Source organism: Stegastes partitus, unplaced genomic scaffold, assembly GCF_000690725.1.
Source record: "Stegastes partitus isolate 25-593 unplaced genomic scaffold, Stegastes_partitus-1.0.2 Scaffold322, whole genome shotgun sequence".
NCBI classification, from domain to species: domain Eukaryota; kingdom Metazoa; phylum Chordata; class Actinopteri; family Pomacentridae; genus Stegastes; species Stegastes partitus.
In genome coordinates, this window is record NW_007578053.1 from 346,265 (window position 1) to 370,587 (window position 24,323).

The 24,323-nt window shown below is 45.5% G+C and overlaps 1 protein-coding gene across 1 annotated transcript in view; it reads left to right on the plus strand.

The window, feature by feature from the left end:
• The window catches only part of LOC103358620 (teashirt homolog 1), a 35,235-nt gene extending 12,557 nt beyond the window's left edge, over positions 1 to 22,678 (plus strand). The window contains exon 3 of the mRNA XM_008283651.1: positions 17,834 to 22,678. Coding sequence (XP_008281873.1) covers positions 17,834 to 21,369 — 3,536 coding nt within the window. The 3' untranslated portion in view covers positions 21,370 to 22,678. The remainder of the gene's footprint in view (positions 1 to 17,833) is intronic.
• Positions 22,679 to 24,323: the final 1,645 nt, after the last annotated feature.

A 24,323-nucleotide genomic window follows, 5' to 3' on the forward strand; every position in this document is an offset into this window, starting at 1 on the left:
CAGCGCATTTCTCTCGTAGCAGCGGGCGGATTGTGTGTATGTGTGTAGGAGCACATGAAGATCGAGAGGCGACACTGGGAAACGTCCCTCCGTCACGCCTGACTCACGCTCGGCTGTTTTTTTTGGCCGTTAAATCTCCAGCGCGCTGATAACAGGTCAGCCGTTGAGAGAGAAACGGGAGGGAGGAGGGGTGTAAAGAAAAAGAGAGAGAGAGGGTAGAGCGAGGAAGAGGAAGAACCAGGATATGAGAGAGAGAGAGAGAGAGAGAGAGTAAGAAAGTGTGTATGCAAGACGAGGAAAAAAAAAAAGGGAAAAAAGAGAGATTGGTCTTCTTTATGCTGGCTCACCCATTGCGTGGGCGGCGCATAGAGTGGAGAGGTCAATAGGAGGCCGTGATAGGCTAATCTGCCAGGAAGGGAGGGTGAGGGCAGGCCTCACGGGAGCAGCTCATTGGCTAGACTCATTTGCCCTGTGAAATAAAATCTCATCGTGCCTTTGTTTTCTTTTTTTTCCTTTTTTTTTGAAGATTGATAGTGCGGGTATTTGCTCTGAAAAAGTCTTTTCGAGTGTGTGAATATTTATCTGCTTGCATATGTACTGTATGCAACTGTGTGCGTGTGTGTGTGTATGTGTGTGTGTGGCATACTTTTCTCAGTTCATCCCAGTTCCTGTGGGAGTGTGTGTGTGTGTGCATGTGCAACATTTCCAGAGCTGTGTGTGCTCGTACTCCAGTCAGACACATGGATGACAGATGACCCAGTGGGAGACACCAGCCATCCTGCCCAACCGGAATCTTGCCCCCCACGCACCCCCACACTCACACCCTCCACGCCCTCCCCCCTTGCCTATTAAAAAGTGCGTACTTTGTTTACTTCCTTGGCTTTTAGCCATAAATCCTGGATCCACCTCCGATGTGGCGTTGCCCTCTTTTCCTCGGGTTACGGCTTTGAACACGATCATAATAGCTGCGTCACTTTGAGTGTGTGTGTGAGAGAACAAACCAGCCACAACCTGGCTGCATGCATGCCTGTCTATCGTGGTGTGTGTGTGTGTGTGTGTGTGTGGTGGGGGGGCTTACTGGACCAGAGGAAACCTAAATCCTCATATAAAAAGGCCATGCACTCAGCCTGGGCTGAGGGGAAGGAAGGAGGAAAGAGGGAGGGAGACAGAAACGGAGAGCAAGAGAGAGAGAGAGAGAGAGAGAGAGAGAGGGAAGGGAAAAAAGTTGATTTCCTTTTTCAGCAGAGCCATACATCACAGGGCCTCCCAGCTGCAGTGTCACAAGCTGACAGAATGACATGTGTCATTTATCAAAGGGGCCAGGCGGGGGCCTTGGGAAACGTGCACCACAAAGCCTGAGAGAGTTCATTCCAACGCTCAACCCTCCCTCCTTCCCTTCCTCCCCCCCTCGCTCCCTCCCTCCCTCATCTCGACTCCTTCAGCCCGCCCCCGCTGTTCACTCTCCTCCTCGTTTTCTCCCCCCCCCACCTCCCGACCACCTCCACCCTCCCTGTTCACTTTGCCTGGTGCCGAAAAAAGGCCCTGTAATGTTTTCTGTCTTCCTTGTGCTCTCACACATATCCACTGTGTGTATATGTGTGTGTAGAATTGTGTGTTTGTCTATGCAGAGTTACCCCACTGAGTACAAACGCCAGCTATACCTTAAGGCCAAAGTCAGTCCAACTTTGAAGAAAATCTGAAAGAGCAAATTAATTATTCGGTCAATTAAGAGAACACTCAAAAACAGTTCAACAACATGCGCTGATTTTTTTTTCCTTCTATACAGTCATTCATAAAATTGTCCCCTAATTATGATATTAATAGTTGTCTTGCAATCACTGATGTAGTTAAAGACAGCTTTAATCTTTCTCAATATTATTATTGTAGGCTTATTATATAGTTCTTTTAGTTGTTTGCACACTCCCTGTATCACTCCAAGCTGTCATTTTTATTCACTTTATCTCTTTATGGTCTGGAAACATTTATATGCACACACACACACATATGCGCGCACACTCCATACCTGCTACTGAAGAGCTGTTTGACAGGGAGATTACAGCTTTCCCGGCTGGTTGGGCCCCAGTCGGAGGTCTGCGAGGTCACGGCACTGAGCGCTCGGGGCCCGTTTAAGAACACATTACGTTGCAGAACAGCTTGTACATAGGAATGCCTGTAGTAACCAATGTGTCGGTTACAATAGCAAGCGGTGTCAGTCCAGTCATGGCATGCCTATCTACCACTTTTTGTGTTAATGTCTTACCTCACCGCATGCACTCCATTTCCAGCTTCCTCTCATCCATCATCGGCTCACCTTTCATCCCAACCCTTCATCCACCCCCATCATCAGCCTCAGCTAGGGTTAACTCCATTCCAGCCACTTCCAGAATCAATAAACTATCTCACCTGGGTGCCCTTCCCTTCCTCCACCGTGGTCAGATTAGATGTTTAGAAAGGCTGGAGCTCCAGCGCTGTAATCTACCTCCTTACCTGTGTTTAGATGCAAAGCAGGCCTGGTTGCGGTGCTCGTTGGTTTGTGCGACTCGTTTTGAAGAACTTTTCTTATAAACAAATGCAACCAAATTAGAACTATTAATGGGAAGAGATGGAGTAAAACCGGCATAGATTTTCCGCGAAGCTTGAACGAAAGAAATCCTAACTTATCACACCTAATATGTAAAAGTTTAACGTTAAGTTTAGCAGCTGTCAGTATTAAATGCTTTTACATTGCCATAGGTTGGGAGGGAGAGAAGTTTATGTACGCCATTTTTAAGGCATGCTAGGAGTTTCAGATAGCTTCAGTTTTGATGCATTTTGCAAGGACGCCTCTTCTCTGAAAAGCGTGCCCTTTTTGCTTACTTTTGCTTTCTAATACCAGACTAAACAGAGTGTATTTCTACTTCTAGCGCTCACAGTGCAGAATCCAGCCAGGTCGTGGCAGATCAGACAGCCTGAAGAGCAGGCTGGAAAAACTCTGTGTGGAATTCTCTTTTTAATAATTAAAAATCCAACTCGGGGCAGAACGAGGTGGTGAGCCGAAACACAGAGTGAGTGAGGAGCGGGTAAAAGAAGGAGGAGAAGAAAAAAAAAAAAAGGCAGAAAGAAGACGTGGGGGGAGCCCTCTTGACAGTATAATGTTTCCTTGCTTTGTCTGCGGGGGTTAAAAGACGTGGTACATCATTAAGAAGAATATTCAGTGGCAGTGTCACCGAGGGGTGACCCTTGGAACAGGTCATAGATAGTTCACCCTTTAAAGCCTGCAGCCCACTGAATTCTTCCCTTCCCCCTCTGCTCTGTACACACTGCAATAGGTGTGAGTCCAAAAGCTAAGAGTTTTCATTCACACAGTGGCCATTTTAATATCTTTGTTTTTCCCTTTTTGCTCCATGAGCAAAAGGAAGTCGGCAACACGAGCTTGTAATTGATTGCAACATGCAGTCAAGTTTAGCTCCGGCACGATAAAACGGCTCATTTTCAAACAGCTCCGCTACAGTGCTGTATTTTGGCACCTATGGATGACTCAACTTGTGTCGACTAAACTAACATGTGTACACTAGTGTTTGCGGGAGGATCAAGAATGAGAGCTTTGAGATGCAAAAAAACCCCCCCAAAAAACAACCCTCCCTGTAGCGTGATTGCATCAATGAGAGCCCCGCATCTCTTCTCACCTCTTCCTTTGCTCCTCTTTGTCTTTTCTCCTCCTTTTTTTTTTTTTTTTTGGCTGTCGGTGTGTGAGTGTGTGTCAGGGAGGTGGGAGACCGGGAAGACAGCTCCTTTTCATTTGTCTTCATAAGCCTCATTTATTTTTGCAGCCAGATGTGAGCTGACAGACATCACTCAGTGCCACCCCCACCTGACTCCCCCTTTCTTTGCCTCCCATCAGCACCCCTTGAGCCCCCTTCCTCCCTCCCCTAGGAGGTCAGGCAAGCACCCCGCCACCTCCTCTCTACCCCTGTCTCCCCTCTGCCCACATCCCTCCCCCCCGCCGCCACCCCGACCATCACACACACACACACACACCCCCAATTCAGCATTACAGAAGATGGATGTGTCTTTAAAGCAGAGATTGATTGTGGATATCAGAGTTATGGCGCCATTCATCACAGCAGATATTATTCAGACGAGCAGGATTGAACAAGGAGGTGGTACTCTGAGCCCATGGGTGACTTCTTAGGAGGGTTGGGGTGTGGGGAGGAAGTTTAATAGATTTTAGATGAGTCTCCGTGTGTGTGTGTGTGTGTGTGTGTGTGTCATTTTGTGTGTTTGCAAATGAATGGGTGTGCTTATGCTCATGTACGTGCTTTTACCTCCATAAGTCTGCCTCACTTGGGAACTCTGGCATGTGTTTGCATCTGGCTCTTTCTCATCTCTATTCGTGTGTGTGTGTGTGTGTGTGTGTGTGTGCCTGCGTGTGGAGCTGTCTGCATTGATCTCCAGTGATGTGATCCTCCTTCAGAGTCTGTTCTCATCGGACTCTGATTTACGGCTTCATTAGGATCCTCGTGCTACCTCCCCTTCTTTTTTGTCTCCCTCCTTTCGCCAGGTCACTCTCGACGATCCACACACACTCAGACACACAGTCAACACACACTCGGCAGCGGGGGAAAGCTGCAACCAAAGGACTTTTTCATCCAAACACTTTGTATAGTTTGTTTCTGTTCTGTTTGTCATCTTTATGAATAATCTCTCATTATTCATCAAGGCTTAGCACCTCATTGTGCCTTGAGAGTTGAAGTGCTGTGGCGGTTTTGGAGGTGCTTCCCTACCCCCAGGCAGCCCCACTCGGCTGAAAAGAGCCCTCATTGTGTGTGTCGTCTTTTATGGCGCTGTCTGAAAGAGAGGGATGCACTCCAGTCAGCATTCAAATGCACGTGGTAAAGCAGCCAGCAGAGCAGGACAAACACCACAGGTTGTAAACGCTTTGAAAAGGAGTGTGTGTGTGTGTGTGTGTGTGTGTACGAGTGTGTGTGTGTGTGTGTACGAGTGTGTGAGGGTGTGCGTGCATGGCGATGTGTTAATGTGAGTGTGTGCAGGCTCTTGACTGAAAGGTTTTCACTCTCTTTTACCTCCACTTTTTCTCTCCTGATACAGTTCGCCACTTACTTTACTCCTTTTCTTTCTCCCCTGTCCACCTGTCTTCTGTAGTTGCCTGAAATGACTTTCTTCTTTCCTCTACGAAGAAAAGAACCTCAAAGTTTTTGCTCCTCGTGTTTTTAAAATCCCCCACCACCACCACCATTATCAGGAGTCAAGTCATGCAGAAATGTAAAAAATAAGAAGGTAATCACACTTTGTGCTGGTGCTTTTGTCGTCAGTCCGTGATGGAAATGGGTCTAAATATGAGATTAGAACCTGCCGGTGACTGATGCTATTAGGCAGATATGCCATAGACTTTACTATCTCCCATGAAGGATTAGCGCAAATTATACTGGGAGACAGGCTTGATTTCTCCTCTGCCTGGCTGGATGTGGGCATTTGAGGCACTCTAAGTTGACAGCGTCTGTCTCTGCTTAGTTCTCCGAGACAGGTTGTGTGACAGCTGATGCCAGGCGAGGGCTTAAAAAGTGTGTATGTGTGGGTGTCTATTTGTGTGTTGGACGGTGTTTGGTCTGTGTGTGTGTGTGAGTGTGTCTGTGTGTGTGTGTGAGGGAGTAGGAGAGTTATAAACTGACAGGCGAGTGTGTTTGAATGTGATTGCACGTCAATGACGTTTTTTTTTTTTTCAGAAAACAGGTTCTCTTTGAGTAGGGTGACAATTGGGAAAGGCTAATTTTAAGCTTGGTGGCTTCCTCTTTAATTCTACACTCTCTTATCTGGCGTTATTTTAAATAATTAAACTGTCTGTAAGACTGTCCAGGTGAGGCTGTTTTTGTAGCTATGAATAAGTAAGAAAGCTGGTCAGACGCCCGACCAGGTGCTGGATTTCAATGTTTAAATCCATTTTGTAGGAATGCTGATAAAAACAAAACCTAGATAACACAACTCATAAGTTTTTCGACGTATTCCAGCCTTCACTTTGATTCAGAAAGGTCCGTCACAGCAGCAAGCCAATGGCATCCATCATGTGGTGCGTAATCTCAAATTGTTTGAGCTATGATGTTGATATAACTGGAGGAAGGTGGTCAAGCGGTTTGTTCACCTCTCAGGAATGTTTGAGGGAACATGCAAATGCTCCCTGTTTTAGCCCTGCTGTCTCCTCGCGGTGCGCTGATTTAGGAGGGTGACATGTCCTTTAATGTTGGGTAGTAAACTGGAAGGGTGGATTTATAGGCCGAAGCCTTGTTTTTCTCCCACTGTCTCTGTCCAGCGGCTCCTATGACAACAATACGAGGTCTACTCTTCCTGCATTTAACGTGTTTTCAAAGATACACAAGCTGGTTTCTATCATAGATTCTGCGTGGCCATGTGTCACACTGAAACTGGACAAAGTAGAAGCTTCCTAGTTCAAGACGCACATTAGTCAACCTAACCACAGCGAGCTGAGGTCATTTCGGGTTAAACCTTCCATGGGTTAGGTTACAGAGAAGTTTAGTCATATACCAAAGAATCGTCCTGCACCAAATTCCTCACCATTGATGTACATTAGCTTTTGTGGCTTTTGTTGATGGATGATTTTTTTTTTTTTTGTGGTTTGCTTGATTTTTAACTTGTGAAATTTAACCAACGCGATGCCTAAATGCAGCAAAGCAACCATTCAACAATTCGCCCTAAAGAAAGAAGCAAACTGAGGGATCTCTACTGCACCACTTTCTTTTTCTCATCCTCAGATTTCTGCCCCATCTTCTTGCTCATCAGAATCCTCTCCCCTCTTTCCTCCTCCTTAGTTTATGAAGTATGATGCACAGCGGCGCTTTGCTGTGTCAGCAGGACTGAAGCAGGTCAAAATGTACAGTGACTCAGATAGGTGTCAGGTTGGACCGGTATATATATACTGTATAAACTGTAACACTACCCGCTTATAATGTAATTAAGATACCTACTCACCTAACACACCAACCTAAGTATGTAAATACTGCAGTGACACCTGATTCCCCTGCCTGCTAAATCTATAAGAATGGTCATTAGTTTGGCTTTCAAGTGACTTTTGAAATCATGAGATGGACAAAATGCTGTTTCAGAGGCTTTCCTTGTCTGACAAGAAATTTTAAAACGAAACAGTAACTTTTTTTTATTCTAAAGGTCACGTCATCACAAGTATCGGTGTATTAAAAGCCCGTATCGGTCTCCTCTATCCACAGGATGTTCCAAATCAGTCTCATCCTCTCCTCGACACAGTTTGACTGATCAGTCCGAGGCCTAGTTTGCTGTTGCCAGCATGGGACTTGATGTTCGTTTCTCTATTTATTTCCACGGCCCGTGCGTTTTCCCCATATAAAGACAGTCTATGTCCGACCGTGTCACTGCGTGATGGATTGCATAGTCCTCTTCTCTCAGGAAGAGAAAAAGGGGGGGATGGTGGAAAGAAGGGAGGAAAGAAGGAGGGAAGGAATGAGTGAGAGAGGGAGGAAGCGGAGTGGTGCGGTGCAGCAGTGAAGGACATGGCAGCTTAGCGCTAGCCAAAAAGACTGTGCTGAACACCTGCTCCTGTCTCCAACGCCCCTTCAACCTCCTCATTACCTGTCAATCTATCACAAGGCAGCCAGATCAAATGTCTGCAGCAGCCAGGACTCGCACAGGGAGGGAGCAGGGGGAGGAGGGAGGAGGAGGGGAGCGAGGAAAGAAAGACGGGAAAGAGAGAGGGACAGATTGCATGTCTGGGAGAGCTGAAAATGAAGGGGAAGTAAATGGAGCAGCTGCGTGTGCATATCGAAGATCTGTTGATAATTTGGAGTAAACTTTGCTCAGAGTGCAATTATTTAAAACTTCTGGAGGTAGTTTGTCATGTTGGTAAATTTAGAACTCATGGAATACAGACTGTGTGCCAGTGGGGTGTCTCTTTATGTAAATGTAGTTTATCATTGTCAATAGACATTAATTTCAAAATAAACTAATTTTTTAAAAAGCAGCGCATTAGGTACAGATCTGGTTAACGTCTCATATGAAAGATTTCCTTCAGTAGTCAAAAATGAAAGCATTTTTTATGCACAGTTGTGTGTGTTTACATTTTAATTAGTACAAAGTTCTACACAGTCGGATTTAGACCCACCTGACAGCACCTTCTGGCCTTTGACTGGCACCCCTGAGTAAAAGATGTGAATGTGACAGACAAGCACCTCTGTAGGGAGGCGGGGCCTGTAGTTTCAGATTACACCAACAATGCAGCCACTGTGTGTGTGTATGTGTGTTGTTTATGACAAAGTGCACACACATTTGTGTATATGCAGTCGTGTATATATATATACACACACATATATATATATATATGCATGTATACATATAAATATACACATACACAAGATTATAAGAATTGTGTGTATGTAAGCGCGTATGTTGACTGTGAATTTGTACACTCAACACTAAATGCAAGGGTGTACTTTAAGAGACAGATGAATTTGAGCTCATCAAGGTGCATTAGTGCACACACGACCAGTCCCAGCCCTCTAGTTCTGATCCCTTTCAGTCCTTACTCTTTCCCTTTCTCTCTCTCTCTGTCTCCCTCTCTCTTTCTTTCCCAGTCCTTCTCAAGCTCTCTCGGCCCTCTCTCTCCTGTAGTGTGTGAGCTGTGGTGATTTACGGTAATTATCCATCGTTGGGTCATCTATCAGGCTGGCTGTTGCTAGGAGATGGAAGCAGCTGCTGCTGGCTGTTGTCTTGTCAGGGACTGTGCATGTGTGTGTGTGTGTGTGTGTGTTTGTACATACTTATGTTTGTGTGTGTTTCCTGGGATCTGGGTGAGGATGTGCGCATCAGTTTACGTTCAGGTACTTCTGTGTGTGTGTGTGTGTGTGTGTGTGTGTGGTTATTGGCAGCGTGTGTGTGCGTTCAGGTAAAATGGTCTGTCCTGATGTAGGGATTTAAAAGCGCAGGTGGTGTAAAGAAAGAAGAAGCAATGGAGTCAATGGATGTAGGGAAGGATTATAGGAAGGAGGGAGGCTTTGGTGAGGGTGGGGTCAGAGGTTGAAAGGGGCCAGGTGGAATCTGAGTGTGTGTGTTTGGAGGGGAGGGGGGGGCTAAAAGGCACAGGTGTCTGGTGATAGACAGGGGAGCTGTATGATAAATTTATCCAGGCAGATGGAAGTTGGAAGAAGTCGGGCCTTGGGGACTAGTTTTAGAGGCTGTGAAAATTGCAAGGATTGAGTGTGTGCGTGTGTGTGTGTGTGTGTGGTGGGGGTGAAGCAAAGTCTATTTTCTATTGGCAGGTGATCATCCACACACGGGTGCTGGTTCAGATCCCTGCTGTGGGGCCTATTTCTCTTCATTTTGCCATTGTAATCCACCGTAACCCATTGTGTTAACAACGTCTCAGGTTTCATGTTTTACACGCGCAATTCACACCGGAACAGACGTGAATGCGCCCACACACACACACACACACACACACACACACACACACACACACACACACACACACTGAAAGGTCAACTGCAAACATTATGGTCTTAACGGTTTGACTTTAACAAAAATATGAGAGAGAGATTTTTAAAAAATGGACGTTATCGTCACAGGTAGCCTGGAAACTGGTTTGAGGTCAAAGAGAAACTTAAAAACTAATATGGACCTCACGATAAAAGTAAAGAAACGTGGTATTATAAGAAGCACAAGTGGCAAATAATATATGAACAAATTCACTACAGATAATGATAATAATAGAAATTGTTATAATAATACCAAATTAAAATCATAAACTAATTTAAAGAGCAGTTCTATTTTTTTTTGACTATGTCAATAACAGCAAAGCTACTGAAACTGTTATTAACAGCTATTCAAGCATGAAAGAAAAGAAAATAGTATTGTAAATATTAAGGCCACACTGGATAATAGCCTAAAAAGGCTGCTGATGAAGCTGACTTCATTACATTTTAGCTTCTCCGGTAGTTTCACTGAAGTTTCATGTACTTAACCTGTTGGCAGGTAGGTAAGAGGCAGCTGGATACGAGCCACACATCCATATGAGTCAGGGTAACTGTAAATACAACCTCCACTCTCAGCTCTCCATACCGGCCTAATTAGCGCCAGTTAGCATTTGTCATTGCATTTAGGGGTGAAGATTAGGAACACCTCTCAATTAATCTGCAATCAGCCTGTTTGTTAATTAGCTAACCTGTTCTAAGTGGCCTTCAGGGCTCTTGTGTAATTAGCTAAGCTGCTGAGAAGCAGGCCTGTGTGTTGACATTGACCTAAAATGTACACACGTGCACGCAACACACACACACACACACACTCACACACACACACACACACACACACAGAGCGCATATATACTGCATAAGACACACACTTATGTAGACGTCTCCAGTCTTGGTCAAGAGGGACCAGATGAACCTCTGCTTCCCCATCAAATTGCATACAAACAAACACACCTTCTGTCTCTTCTGTGTGCTCCGGAAAAACAAATGCTTAAACACACATGCAAACACACACACACACACACACACACACACACACACACACACCCTAACATACTTTATTAGCAGTCGCAAGCGTAATATGCTCATCCAAATATACATATTTGCACATCGTCATGCTTGCAGCGATACACTGATTATTCCTCCCTTCCCTCTACAGCAAAACTGCATCCCTCAAAAGCATTCTTAGCAAAGGCGGGAGGGGAAAAAATACATACTGTACTCCCCATGCACGTACACTCTTTTGAACATTTCATCCTTTTCAAGTGCAACAACATCCCCACCAAAATGAACAGCTTCTCCATTGCTGTGTCGAAGCATTTTTTTTTTTTCTTGCTCACTTCAAAGCCATTTGTTTACTCTGCTGCCTCCTGACATTGTCTGTGGTAATTAAAGGAGCGCACTGAAATTTATGGTTTAATTATACAGGCCTTGTTATGCAGAGAGGACCAGGATGGGGTGATATGCTCAATAAAAATAAATAAATTCCATAAGGGTTTATTGAACCCGCTTTTGCGTGGAGGGTGCAATCGTTCCAGCCCGCTCAGGTGTGTGTGTGTGTGTGTGTGTGTGTGTATTGTGTTTATGTGTTCTTGTGTATGCAAATGTGTGTATGTTTATTTATGTATTGCCTCGCAGGACAGCAGCAGCAGCAGCTCAGTGTGTAGTGTGAGTGGGTGAGAATGAAATTAAAAAAAAAAAAAAAAAAAAGCCAGATGAATTGCAATCGATTGGCGCTGGTTCACTGTATTGATCCCCGAGCATGTTAAAGCCTGCTGTACTCCATGAAGAACACTCAGTCAGTCAGTGTGGACTCACCCCCCTCGTAGGCTCTCCCATCCCTCATCCACCCCTTCGCCAACTAAAACATGCTTGTATTGTATACACTGTAAAATTCATCCTGCATTGTTACTGTATGCATGCACATAAAGCAGAGATGACAGTGAGTGCAGCCCCTGCTTGCATGTGCGCCAGTGTGTTTGAGTGTGAGCGCGCGTGTGTGTGTGTGTGTGTGTGTGTGTGTGTGTTTTGGTTTCGTGCATGCACTGTAATGGAGAGTGATCTTGGCTGTGGCCCACAAGCAGCTTCTCTGAACTGATCTTTGAGTTGGGTATAAATAGCGCTCGCTCTATAAATAAAACAGCAGCACCTTTCACACTCACTCTCTCTCCCTCACTCACACACACACATTCAAACCTGCCCACTTGCCTCTTAGATCTTACACCTGCCCAGACACAATCATATGCACAAATTCCCCTACATCGGCTGCCCATTAATCCATACATCATTCTCTAAAGGTCATGCAGAAGGATATCTGTGGGACATATTGACATATTTACATGAGTGCATGACCTGTACCGGCTTAGCAGTGGCTACCTGTTTGACCTCTGACCCCGCCTTAGTTTGCAGAACAATAATCTGGCCCCACATCAATCTACGTCGTGCGCGTTTAGGTATTTAGCTGATGCTTTTATTCAAACTGACTCTCTCAGTATGAGCAAATAGCGTCCTCATAATGTTTTTGACAAAGACACTGAACCTGAGCTCCTTCGGCAGCAGAACCATCGCTCAAAGGCCAAGAAGGTTTCGCTCAACCTCCAGCTCGCAGTTGTTGCTTTGCTGATCCGTAATTGCTGAAATATGGGCCAAAGTCTCGGGAAGCAGACTGACAGATAGTCGAGCGTCGCCATCCTCATACCCACCTGCTTGCAGGGCAAAACGCGCTAACCGCTATCTGAAGCATCAGTGCTGTGACTTAACATAATGCTACCGGCCCACTGTAACTCAACATGACTTGAAGCGTTTGCATGGAGCCGCCAGCACAAACGATTACCAGGAAGGCTGGTGGTTGACTCACTGAATATCTGCCAATAAAAAAGAATTTCAACCCTAATCCTGTTTGCACAGCACTTATTCACTTTCACACCACTCTCTACGTCAGTCCATTATGTAGCTATGTGTCTGAAGAACAACATGTCCCATCCGCCGCTGTCTGCTGAGCTCAACTCAGGCTAGAAGTGTTTTGAAATGGGGTGCAGAGGGGGGTGAGAGATAAATTGGTACAGCAAGCTGGAATGCTGCAGCAGTTATTTAAGGCCCTGTAGGTGCTGCCTAGGCCATATGCTCCCATTATTCCGCTTGGGAGGGGCCCATGTGGGCGTGTGAGCAACGCTGGAGCGAGGAGAAGGAGGAGGAGGAGGAGGGTGGGAGAAAAAGAGAAAGAGGGGAGTGAAAGGAGAAAGGTAGCTGAGGAATTATTTTAAGGAGAGCCCCCCTATCAAGCGCGGGAGGAATTTTAAGAACGGGATACCGGGAGAAGCCTGAGATGAGATGAGAACGAATTAGCTTCTAAAGTAAATGATCGCCTTCACCCTCAATATCCGGCTCTTTCACCGTCGTCTTTGCATAATTCATCTCGTCAAATTTTGAGGTGTGACAGAGTATAATTCATGAACTCCTGAACTTTGCAGGTCGATAGCTTCTCTTCGGCTAGAAGCTGCTCAAACGTTTTCGTATCATGAAGCCGAACTTAATAAGATTCTGTGTGACACACCTCCTCGGCGGTTTTAATTTTGTAACATGTTGATTTTGTCACCAAAAAAAGCGGCTTTCCACAACTCAGGACAACTTAAATATTTTAAATATATGACAGTAAGAAAAAAAAGTTGTGACCCCTTCGGACTCTGGCTAAAAATGCTTTTCTCCTGCCCATAGCATAATATGTATTCATTAAGAAAACGAGGCCCGCGTAAAGCTTTGTTCTTAGCTTCGTATCTCTTTCTCCCGCTTGTTTCTCCCCCTGTACTTTTTCCTCCTATCTGTTCAGTCTCTTGTCAAACTGAGGCCTGTGTTCCTGATCAGGGCATTGCTCTCATGTTAGCCGCTTCACGGGAAGCACATCCCAGCATTCCCTCTGACACGCCGGCAGCAGCATTACCATAATTGGCTTTTCTACATGACGGGACAGAGGAAATAATAATGTCATTTTATTTACAGCCCTCTTGTCCCGGTCCGAGAGCTATCACCCCCCTCCCTCCACCCCACCCTCCTTCCCTCTCTCTCCTCTCTCTGCGCCATACACTGACATACACCCCTCCTCCTCCTCTTCTGTCTCATCTTCCCCTCTGCCTGTGCAGGGCGCGAGTCTCGTTCTGCCACGGCGTGTAGGTCAAGCGATGGCTTTTTGATCAGCTCCTGTCCAAAGCCATCAGGGTTGAGAGGCACGTAATGGTGAGCAGGGTGACAAACAGAATCTGGGGAAGGAATAAGACTGCCAGTTTCCTATTAGGGGCCGGCCTAAACGGCCTCTGCCCCCCTACACCCACCCACCCGACACCTACCCCCCACCATTCCCAGCCGCGAACCCACTCTTGCACTGCCTAAATCACATGAGTGAAGGGGCCCGTGATTGGACATTAGTGCCGCAAATGACTGCCGTGATTGCCCCCTCTTCCCAAACTCACATCAAATAAATAAAGAAATGTGTGTAAATAAATAGAAGGAGGGGTGTTGGAGAAATGGGGCTGGTGGTGGAGGTGGCGGCGAGGGGAGGCTGACTGGTTTCATCCCCTTCTTTTTCCTCTCTCTCTCGTTTCATCGCCTTTCTGCCTTTCTTATCTGGTTTGTTTGGCTTTGACAGCGGCCAAATGGTGAAGCTCCGCGAGCCTGACAGAGAGTTTTATTGATTTAACAACCAGCAGACTCTCAGCAAAGAAAAGGGAGAAAGCAAAAAAAAAAAAAAAATGGGTAGGGTGGAGAAAGATAGCAAAGTTTTGAAAAGGAGTGATATGTTTCTGCTTCACTCCTTGCCAAAACGCTGACGTGTCTGCTGGTTGTATTTCATTTGGTGTCATTTACAAAAAATCAAGTCATACAAAAAAAAAAAAAAAGTAGTTACGCTGTGTGTGAACGAGAATGTTTTAGAGATGATCTGTACTTAGGTTGATGGTGTTGTCCCACTGTGAGGCCCGGTGTTGTTGTTGAGGCAGGATACAGGGCGTTCACCACAGTCTTTTCATCAGAAAAACGTCATATCAAACTGTCTGTTCTCCTCAACTCCTCAACTGCACTCATTCACATCTGTTGTGGTGTTAAACGTACAAACCTGTCACAGATTGCAAATGCAAAAGTCTGTAATGACGCACAGTGCTCTGTAATCTTTATATATTAGGCACAAGTCGGAATCAAGTGTGCTTCATGGTACGAGGACTCTCATTTGAATAAGAATAATAATAAATGAGACAGATGGAAACAAAACACACACTTGAGCTGTTTTAAAGCTCTTATCTCTAATCTAATAAGGGTCTGTAGCCTGAAGTATATTTGAAAACCTTTAAAAACATGTACATTACAGCACTACTGAGTCTGTATGTCAATCTATTTGTGCATTATGCATTTTTAAAAGAACTCCTTATAACAGCCCAAAGAGGCTACTACAAACCCATTTGGGCACTTAACATATTTTATATCCAGTTTTATTAATAGTGCATTATACCCACGTGTAGGTATCAGGAGATCGGTGACACTGGGATGCTAATTCGTACCTCCTCGGCGTGTGTTGTTGGTGATCTGGCGTGGCTGGTGGCGGCCGTGATTGCTGCTGCTTCTGACAGTGAGTCTGCAGTCCTATCCTGGCCACGCTGCCGCCTGTCTCCTTGATGGCGGCACGTCCCCGAGCAAAAGTGACAGGCGCTTTGGCGCCCGTGCAGATGGCCCTGCTCACAGCCATCACCCACTCGGCAAACCAAACCGCCAGGGACGGCACGCCAGCCCTACCCCTTCCCGAGCCCGCCCCTCGCTGCCGGTGTTGCTCCGCATATGTGCATCCAGGACAAGAGAAGGAGCTTAATCTGCTCACCGGTCGGAATCGCGCATCTTCAAGTTGCAGTGATTAAGTTGATATGTAGCTCTTAATATTTTCCCTTTCCTAATGCTTTGGATTTTAGCATCCTGTCAGACTAGATGCAGCATCTCAAAACAGATGGACAGATCGTTTATTTCAGGCTCATGTTAGCCACATTTCATCACTAATATTGTACATTTATGGTTTGCGAAACCGTCCACTTGCTGCCTGTGATTTTTACAGATGTCTGTCTCTGCCAGTCTTTTGTCTGTGTGCTTTTGATATCTCCCTCTTTGTTGTTTCCATGACAACATGGCAGGACAGGAATTGATTGACAGGGATCGTCAAAGGGTTCCCTGGCGACCTGCTCATCGTTCGAAGCCCCTCCCTGCTGCAGTCTGTGTTTTGTCACTCACCCAGGGATATTTCTGATCTGCTGCTTCTCGTGTGTGTGTGTGTGTGTGTGTGTGTGTGTGTGCGAGTGTGTGTGTGTATTAAACACTGCCAGCTATTGGGGTTTAGCTATTTTTTGGCTGCAGCTGACGTGAATGACTCACATAGGTAATTCCTACTGTATGTTTGCACTGTTCTTGTGCGCTTGCGAAGAATGGATAGCCGTTCTGCAGGATGCTTTGTATATTAAATGGCTGATATGTATTGATAGCCTCCTCTTCTGGAAGCGGGTTAGTGAGGGGGAAGGCACTGTAACAGAAGACACTCTGCAGATGTGTTGTAGAGAGTACAGCACATAATGCTAATCTGCTGTGTTAGGGATTTTCAGGAGTTTTAGAAACTGTCTCGGTCTCAGTCTGTCAGTGGGATTGAAGCGCAGCCAGGTTCTCCTGTAGTGCTCTCATTTCACAGAAATCCTGTCAGGCGTTAGGGGAGTATGTTGCTCATTTGGAGAAGGGTGTATCAGTAGCACACAGCAAACTCAGACTTATAGGCAATATTATGGTCGGTGGGTTCAGGTTTGCACTGTAAGAGCAAATGTGTATGAGCTGCAAAATGCATAAAGTACACACACATAGGCATGGCGAGGCGAACATGCGGGCAAACGCGCATTCGCAAACAGGCACTTACAGAGGCACTCACACACACGCATGCACATCATCACACAGTCACAGTTGATGGTGCAGCTGCTCACCTCCCCCACCTCCTCCACCCATCTCCTCTCAGGCAGCAGTAAATGGTGCCAGTGTATATATATCAGGTATTATGTCCACTTAGATTATGATATGACAGGTTAGCGTGCCGTTTGAAGTTGACAGCACATCTGTTTCATCAGGAGAGACTGATACTGGCATCTAGGACACACATCTCACCATGCAGGAAGGAGATAAAGGAAGAAGCTAGGGGGCCGTCTTTCCTGTCTCCCTGCCTCCCTCACCCTCTTTCTCTCTCTTCTCTCTCTCTCTCTCTCTCCTTCTCTCTCCTGTCTCCCTTTTTCTCTTACACCCTCTCTCCCCACCCAACAATCCCACCACCTCCTGCTCACTTTTTCTCTCTCCTCCACGTCTTCTTTTCATTCACTTGTTCTCCCCCTAACCACCTCCTGTCTCTCCTACTTACTGATGCTTGCTGTGTCTTCCCGAGCATACACATGCACACCCATAGTCATCTTTCTATCTCATTTGCCTTTATACATTTTACTGGTAAACCTGTTACATCTTTGGTTCCTTTTCCTCACGCCTCTCTCTTTGATCATGTGTTCACGTTCCTCTTAAAATCCTTCTTTTTGTTTGCATTGTCCATGCCATGGTAGATCAAAGAACAACAGCAGTGCAAATGTATAAACTGTCCGCCCCAGACTTTTTCCTTCAACAAACAATGTAGCATTCTCAATTTAAGTATCGTTGTTTTGCCAGTTTCTGCTTATTAGCTCAAATGAAAATGACCTTCAGCTCATCAGAGCGAGTTAGGGAAAGCTGTGATATCTTCAAATTAGTGTTTTGTTTCTTTCCTTTCCCAATCAGTTGCATAACCTGAACATGTGATGAGCTGAACTTCAGAGACTGGATGAGTGAGATGCAGTAAAGCTTGGGAAAGAGAGAAAGAATGAGAGAGGGGGAGTTGAACATGCAAGCATGCAGCTGGCTAACAAGGCCAAACAGCCAGTCATTTCCTGGGGAACATGAGGCATGTGTGGAGGAATAGATAGTTGGGAAGGAAAAGGACAACTGTCAGAAGCTCAGTGATTTATTTTTCCCTTGGAGGCTTTTTTCACCACTGGCTTTCAGAGCCACATGTGTGTAAAATACACACAAACTCATGCATGCATGCATATGGACCCATACACACACACACACACACACACACATTGGATGGATATAAAAGCCTACATTTCCCATCATTGAGTATTCGCCCCATGTTATTTTGTCAGTGGTCCTGTTAGTGTGTTGTAAATGTTTAATTTGACCTCTTTTTTCTCTCTTCTTTTTTTTCCCATTTTTTGTCTTCTCTCTCTCTCTCTCTCTCTGTACTCCAGCGTACATGCCCGAGGACGAACTTAAGGCAGGCGCTCACGATGAGGAAGAGCACCTGCAGGATGATGGCCTCTCATTAGATGGCCAGGACACTGAGTTCCTGTGCAACGAGGAAGAGGACGATGTGGATGGAGGCCAGCCACCAAGCTACAGAGACTCTCCACTCAGCAATGGCACCAACCCGGATGCTGGATACGGGTCTCCGCTCAGTGATGCTAGCGACCGACTTACAGACTTCAAGAGCACCTCTTCCAGGGATGGTCAGGAGAGGGAAGGCGCTGCTTTGCCCTTCCGTCCCAACAACGGTCTCTCTTTCCAGGACAGCCTGGCACAGATGAAAGCCGTCTATGCAAACCTCATCTCAGATGCCTCTTGGTCTAGCATCACAATGGACATCATGAAATCTAAGCCTGCTGCAGCTGGTAGTATCAACAGTGCCCTCACCACTCCAGAGCCTGTCTCCACTGCCTCTGTCTCCACAACTACAACCATAAACAAGAGCAGTGGGGTCAACATGGCTAGCAGTCACCATAATGGCAGGAGCTCCAGTAACACTGTCAACCACACAGGCAGCGCAGGTGGCAATACCAATGGCACAGCCGCTAGCTCCGTTAGTAGCCACAGTGCAACCAGCAGCAGTGGGAGCAGCAGTGGTGGGGCCAGTAATGGTAGTGGTGTAGCCTATGACTGGCACCAGGCAGCACTTGCCAAAACTCTTCAGCAGACCCCCTACCACCTTTTACCAGAGCCTAGCCTCTTCAGCACAGTGCAGCTCTACCGGCAGAACAACAAGCTGTATGGCTCTGTTTTTACTGGTGCAAGTAAGTTTCGCTGCAAAGACTGCAGCGCTGCCTATGACACACTGGTGGGTTTGACAGTCCACATGAATGAGACAGGCCATTATAGAGATGACAACAAGGACAAAGAGGAGGATCAAGGGAAGCGCTGGTCCAAACCACGCAAGCGTTCCTTGATGGAGATGGAGGGGAAAGAGGATGCCCAGAAAGTGCTGAAGTGCATGTACTGTGGCCATTCATTCGAGTCTCTGCAAGATCTCAGTGTTCATATGATCAAGACCAAGCATTACCAGAAAGTGCCTCTCAAAGAACCGGTGCCAGCCTTGGCCACTAAACTGGTGCCCACTTCAGCTAAAAAACGTGCTATCCAAGATGCTATAGTCTCTCCATGCTCCCCAGACTCTGTCCATGCTGGTAGTGGTGGTGGCAGCGTGTCTCTTGGGGATGTTGGCAAAGACACCAAAGCTGCAGCTAACCCCTATGTTACGCCAAACAACCGCTACGGGTACCAGAATGGTGCCAGCTACACGTGGCAGTTTGAAGCTCGTAAAGCGCAGATCCTCAAGTGCATGGAGTGTGGGAGCTCGCATGACACACTGCAACAACTGACTGCTCACATGATGGTTACAGGTCACTTTTTGAAGGTCACAAATTCTGCATCAAAGAAGGGCAAACAGCTAGTCTTTGACCCAGTGGTGGAAGAGAAGATTCAGTCTATCCCACTACCACCAACCACCACCAGACTCCCTGTTCCCAGTAGTGTTAAGTCCCAGCCAGTTTCCCCCGCCCTGTCTTCTGGGTCAGAGGAAAAGAGGGAAGGAGTTGAGGATGAAAAAGTTGAGGGCGGTGAACCAATGGAGAGAAAAATTAAGGAGGAGAAAGATGATTCAGGTGAGAAATCTGAGACTGACACTACATCATATAAATACCTTAGAGAAGAAGATCTGGAGGAGACACCTAAAGAGGGTTTAGATATTCTTAAATCCCTTGAGAACACAGTGTCCAGTGCCATCAGCAAGGCCCAGACAGGCACGCCCACATGGGGTGGCTACCCTAGCATTCATGCAGCATACCAGCTGCAGGGTGCCATGAAGAGCTCAGCGACTGTTCTGCCCCCAACGGTCCAGAGTGTTCAGATGCAGCCAATGTTTAACAGTGGGCTACGAGGTCTGGTGACTGACCCCAACTCAGTCATCCACTCACCTCGGAGCCCTTCCTCCCCTACTCCCCTCAGGAGCAATGTCACTGCCATGGAAGAGCTTGTGGAGAAAGTGACAGGAAAAGCTGCCACTGTGAAGAAAGAAAAGGAGGAGAAGATGGTAAGCCTGGAGCGATGCCGGCCCCCATCGTTAGTCAAATCCCCTTCTCCTGTACTGAGAGAGCAGAGAGAGCAATTAGCATCTCCAAATGACCTTTCTGTAGGTAAACCGTCTGGTATGAGAAGTAGCAGCCCAGGCAGTGTAGATTCAGAGCTTATCTGCAAGAAGGAGCCCAAAGAGAGCCTAGTAGATGGACACAGCAACCATTCAAAAAATGGCTCTGAGGCATGCCAATCCCCAGTAACTAATGGCAACAGTCTTGGCATCATCACTGATCACTCACCTGAAAGTCCTTTCATCAACCCTCTCAGCGCACTCCAGTCAATCATGAACACACACCTGGGAAAGGCCTCCAAACCTGTAAGCCCAGCTGCAGATCCACTATCTATGCTTTACAAAATCAGCAACAGCATGATGGATAAGCCAGCTTTCAACCCAACTCCTCAGGGCAAGCCAGCTGAGCCCATCAACCACTATCCGCTGTATGAAAGCAGTGACCAGCCCATAGACCTGAGTAAAAATAAGGCCACCACTAATAGCAACAACAATAATAACAACAGCAGCAGTGTGCTCTTGGCCAACAATAGTGTAAATGGCAACAAACCCCTCATTTCCCTCCCTGACTCAGTCTCCTCTCCTTTGAGAGAGAACGCTCTGATGGACATTTCTGATATGGTAAAGAACCTCACTGGAAGACTGACGCCCAAATCTTCAACTCCCTCTTCCATCTCAGAGAAGTCGGATGCCGACGGCAGCGCATTTGAGGATGCCCTAGAGGACCTTTCGCCGGTGCAGAAGAGGAAAGGGAGGCAGTCCAACTGGAATCCCCAGCATCTCCTCATCCTGCAGGCACAGTTTGCCTCTAGCCTGAGGGAGACTCCAGAGGGCCGCTACGCCATGACTGACCTGGGCCCTCAGGAAAGGGTCCACATCTGTAAATTCACAGGCCTCTCCATGACCACCATATCCCACTGGCTGGCTAATGTCAAGTACCAGCTGAGACGAACTGGGGGCACCAAGTTTCTCAAGAACATGGACTCGTGCCAGCCTGTGTTCCTTTGTGGTGACTGTGCCTCTCAGTTCAGGACTCCCTCCTCCTACATCAGCCACCTGGAGTCTCACCTGGGCTTCAGCTTGAAGGACCTGTCCAAACTGTCAGCTGAGCACCTACGGGAGCAGCAGGCTGCCTCAAAGGTGATCACAGACAAAATGACATTCGGCAGCCCCCTGTCAGCCTTGACCACGCCAGAGGACGACACAGGCTCTGTGTACCAGTGCAGACTTTGCAATCGGACATTCGTCAGCAAACACGCAGTCAAACTGCACCTCAGCAAGACCCATGGCAAGTCTCCAGAGGACCACCTGGTGTTTGTCACTGCTTTGGAGAAACTGGAGAAGCTAGACAAAATGGAGAAGGTTTAAGCAGTGTCTCGAGCTGAGGGTAAAGACTGACAGCTGTGGAACTGACTAGAATTTCATTGCACTAAAATGACATTGTTCACAGTTACTGCACTGGGCCGAACTGAGCCGCCAGAAAAAAAAAAAAAAAAATCAGTCTTATTATTTTTTGTTGTGATAACTGCCTGACTGGACCATGTCTTTTCATGTTGATTTGTTTTTGTTTTGCCAAGCTTTTTTACACTTATTTTGTAATATATTTATATGCTATTTGTCTGATCTGTGCATGTATTTTAGTGAATCAAGGTTAAACACAAGATTTTAATCTTTTCATGGCAAAAATACAACTACTGCTTCAATGGTAAAAGTGGTGAGTGGAAAGAATTGGTGGAAGAGAAAACTGTATAATACTTGATATGAAGAAGGTGAAAATTAAATGTATACACCAAAAGAATGAAAGAATAACCTGAAAGACTGAAGTAGCACCTTAGACAGTTGAATTTTGAATTTGTAAAGAGAACATGTTTTGAAATATCTTGCATTGTCAAAATCAGATTTTAAAAGATCAAGGATTATCATTTCTCCCCCTCTCTCCTTCTTGGGTTTCTGTCACTGCAATGTTTTTTGATGATGAACGGCCTGCTCGTAAAGTGTATTAGAAAAAAAAAAAGAAAAAAAGATCACGTGAACATTTGGAAAAACTGAAATGCTGCTTCTGGTTACGAGTCAATCAGCGAAAATGAATGGCCATCAGTATGCAAGTTTGCTCAAAAAACTTTTCCTTGTTGTGAAGTATCACCTTATAGCAATTTTCCAGTTGTATGGTTTGTTACAACTTTCTCTTTCTAAATTGTGTCGCTTTATTCAACTGTAAAGAGAACAGTCCGTTACGTGTAAATGATTACCAGTGAAATGTCAGTACTCCATAAGACATATCTTACCATTTGAAACGGCTCAACATTCTTTGTATCTTAAGGTGTGTGCATTCTCTAACTTTTATATTGTCATTTTATATACAAAAATCATAAAAAATAAAAACAGATGGTGTATATAGATATATGCTGTAGAGCTACAAAATGTCCTTTTTTAAAGAAAATACAAATTTAGCTTCTTTGGCTTGGTTTACAGAAATGATTTTAATTATACTTGCATCCAATTTGATGCATGAAATGGTGTGGAAAATAAATAAGCGATGCACAATGACTATACATTTCAATGTTTTATCGACAATATTGTAAAAAAAAAAAAAAAAAAAACTTTTTAGCACCGATTAGTTTGTTTCATTTCTTTCTCAATTGTAAAATAAACCCCAAAGCAGTTGTTAACAGTCAAATGTTTGTGGTTGTGTGTGTTTTTTTGTCCCAGTGGTGCACCAATGTCAACATATATATAACTTAGCTTTGGTGAATTTGCATTCTGGCAAATTAAAGCGTTCACACTTGTATCAAATCCTAACCCAGTGTAACAGGATTTCCTTTTATTGTTATACTTGTGTATTGCGGAGGTGAGATTCAGAATGTCTCACTATCGGAACACAATTTGTAGGCTGTAACAGACCTGCTTTTATGTTTGCCAAATTTTAAGAGAAAAAGAGAAGTCACTGGTGTCATACTTGTAACTGGTGACTGAGCCACATCATAACGCCAATGATTATTATACTGATGAAGATGACGGGGATGATAAGCCTGTAAGAGTGCCTATTGTACTGTGAGAAACCCATGCTAGGCTTGTGACTGGCCTTCGGAGGCCCGTTCTGAAAGAATCAGTGTTATATTAATGACGGCAGTGTCTTCTTGGAACAAAATCAGATGGGTGTCTGTTCTAGTTAAATGAAACTTGGCAATGGGGTAAAATCGTAGCATAAAATCAAAACTAAATTATAACTTATACATGATGCTTAAGATACTCCTCATCAATTTGTGGCCTGCACCAGAGCCAAATGTAATGTATACATGTGCAGTAAATGCCATATTTTTAACACAACTATTTTTTATTTTTGCAGATTTGTTCATAAATAATTTGTATTAGTTTGAAAAACAACACTCTCCAGGTGAAAGTGCCACTTGTCACCATGTACATGTTTATTGGTTAATTTTCACAGCCTCCGCAGATTGTCTAAGGTAAATCCAATATGCTGCAGTTTGTTGCAGAAAAACCATTGTCATTACCCTTTCCACTTCATTGACTCTTTTCATTTCTTCTAAATGAATGTGTGCATAGTTACTTGCAGAGCATGACAGAAGATTTCTGCACCTTTTTGACTAATCAAGCAGCTTCTACATCATCGCAGTCCTTCTGCGCCTTGTGTTGCACTCCGGACACAGTCCTTTTTCACCACTTTTCCCTATTTCTTTGATTTGTGCACTATTGTATGTTCTTATGCTTCACATTCATTAAATGTATACTGCTGCCTTAACATTTAGCGTAATGTGAAAGATAAATGCAATTCATTATGTGCAATGACCTCTACGTGACCCCCCGCCAAAGGTAAGAAGCAAATTGTGAGGGTTTCATCCTCAGGCAGCCCTGCAGGTGAAGCGTCTGCATCAGGAATCTGATCTCTCATCTCACCCTCATGTCTCAAGTTTCTGATAGAGTACTTACAGTACCAGCCTTTGTATGGATGAAGCCATGCTGCAGTGTTATGACTTCCATTCCTCACACTCACAACATGTCTCGTGTCAGCTGAGTCAGTCACACACACTCACTCACCCAGCTATATTAGCATGAGTGTCTTTGTGCAATTACACACCTCCTCGATCTGGCTGCACCTCGCTGTGTTGATACATGGATTCAGTGACAAAGGAAACACAGGCAGAGGGCAGATTAGCCCGGCTGAAGATGCAGCTTTCTCGGTAAGGGGCTGCTAGAGTTGGGTTATAAAACAAACAAGGCAGATAAACAAGCAACATTTGGAGGAGATAGTGTTCCCTGCACATCAGAAATAAAAAACCCCTTGTAGGTTTAATACCCCACAG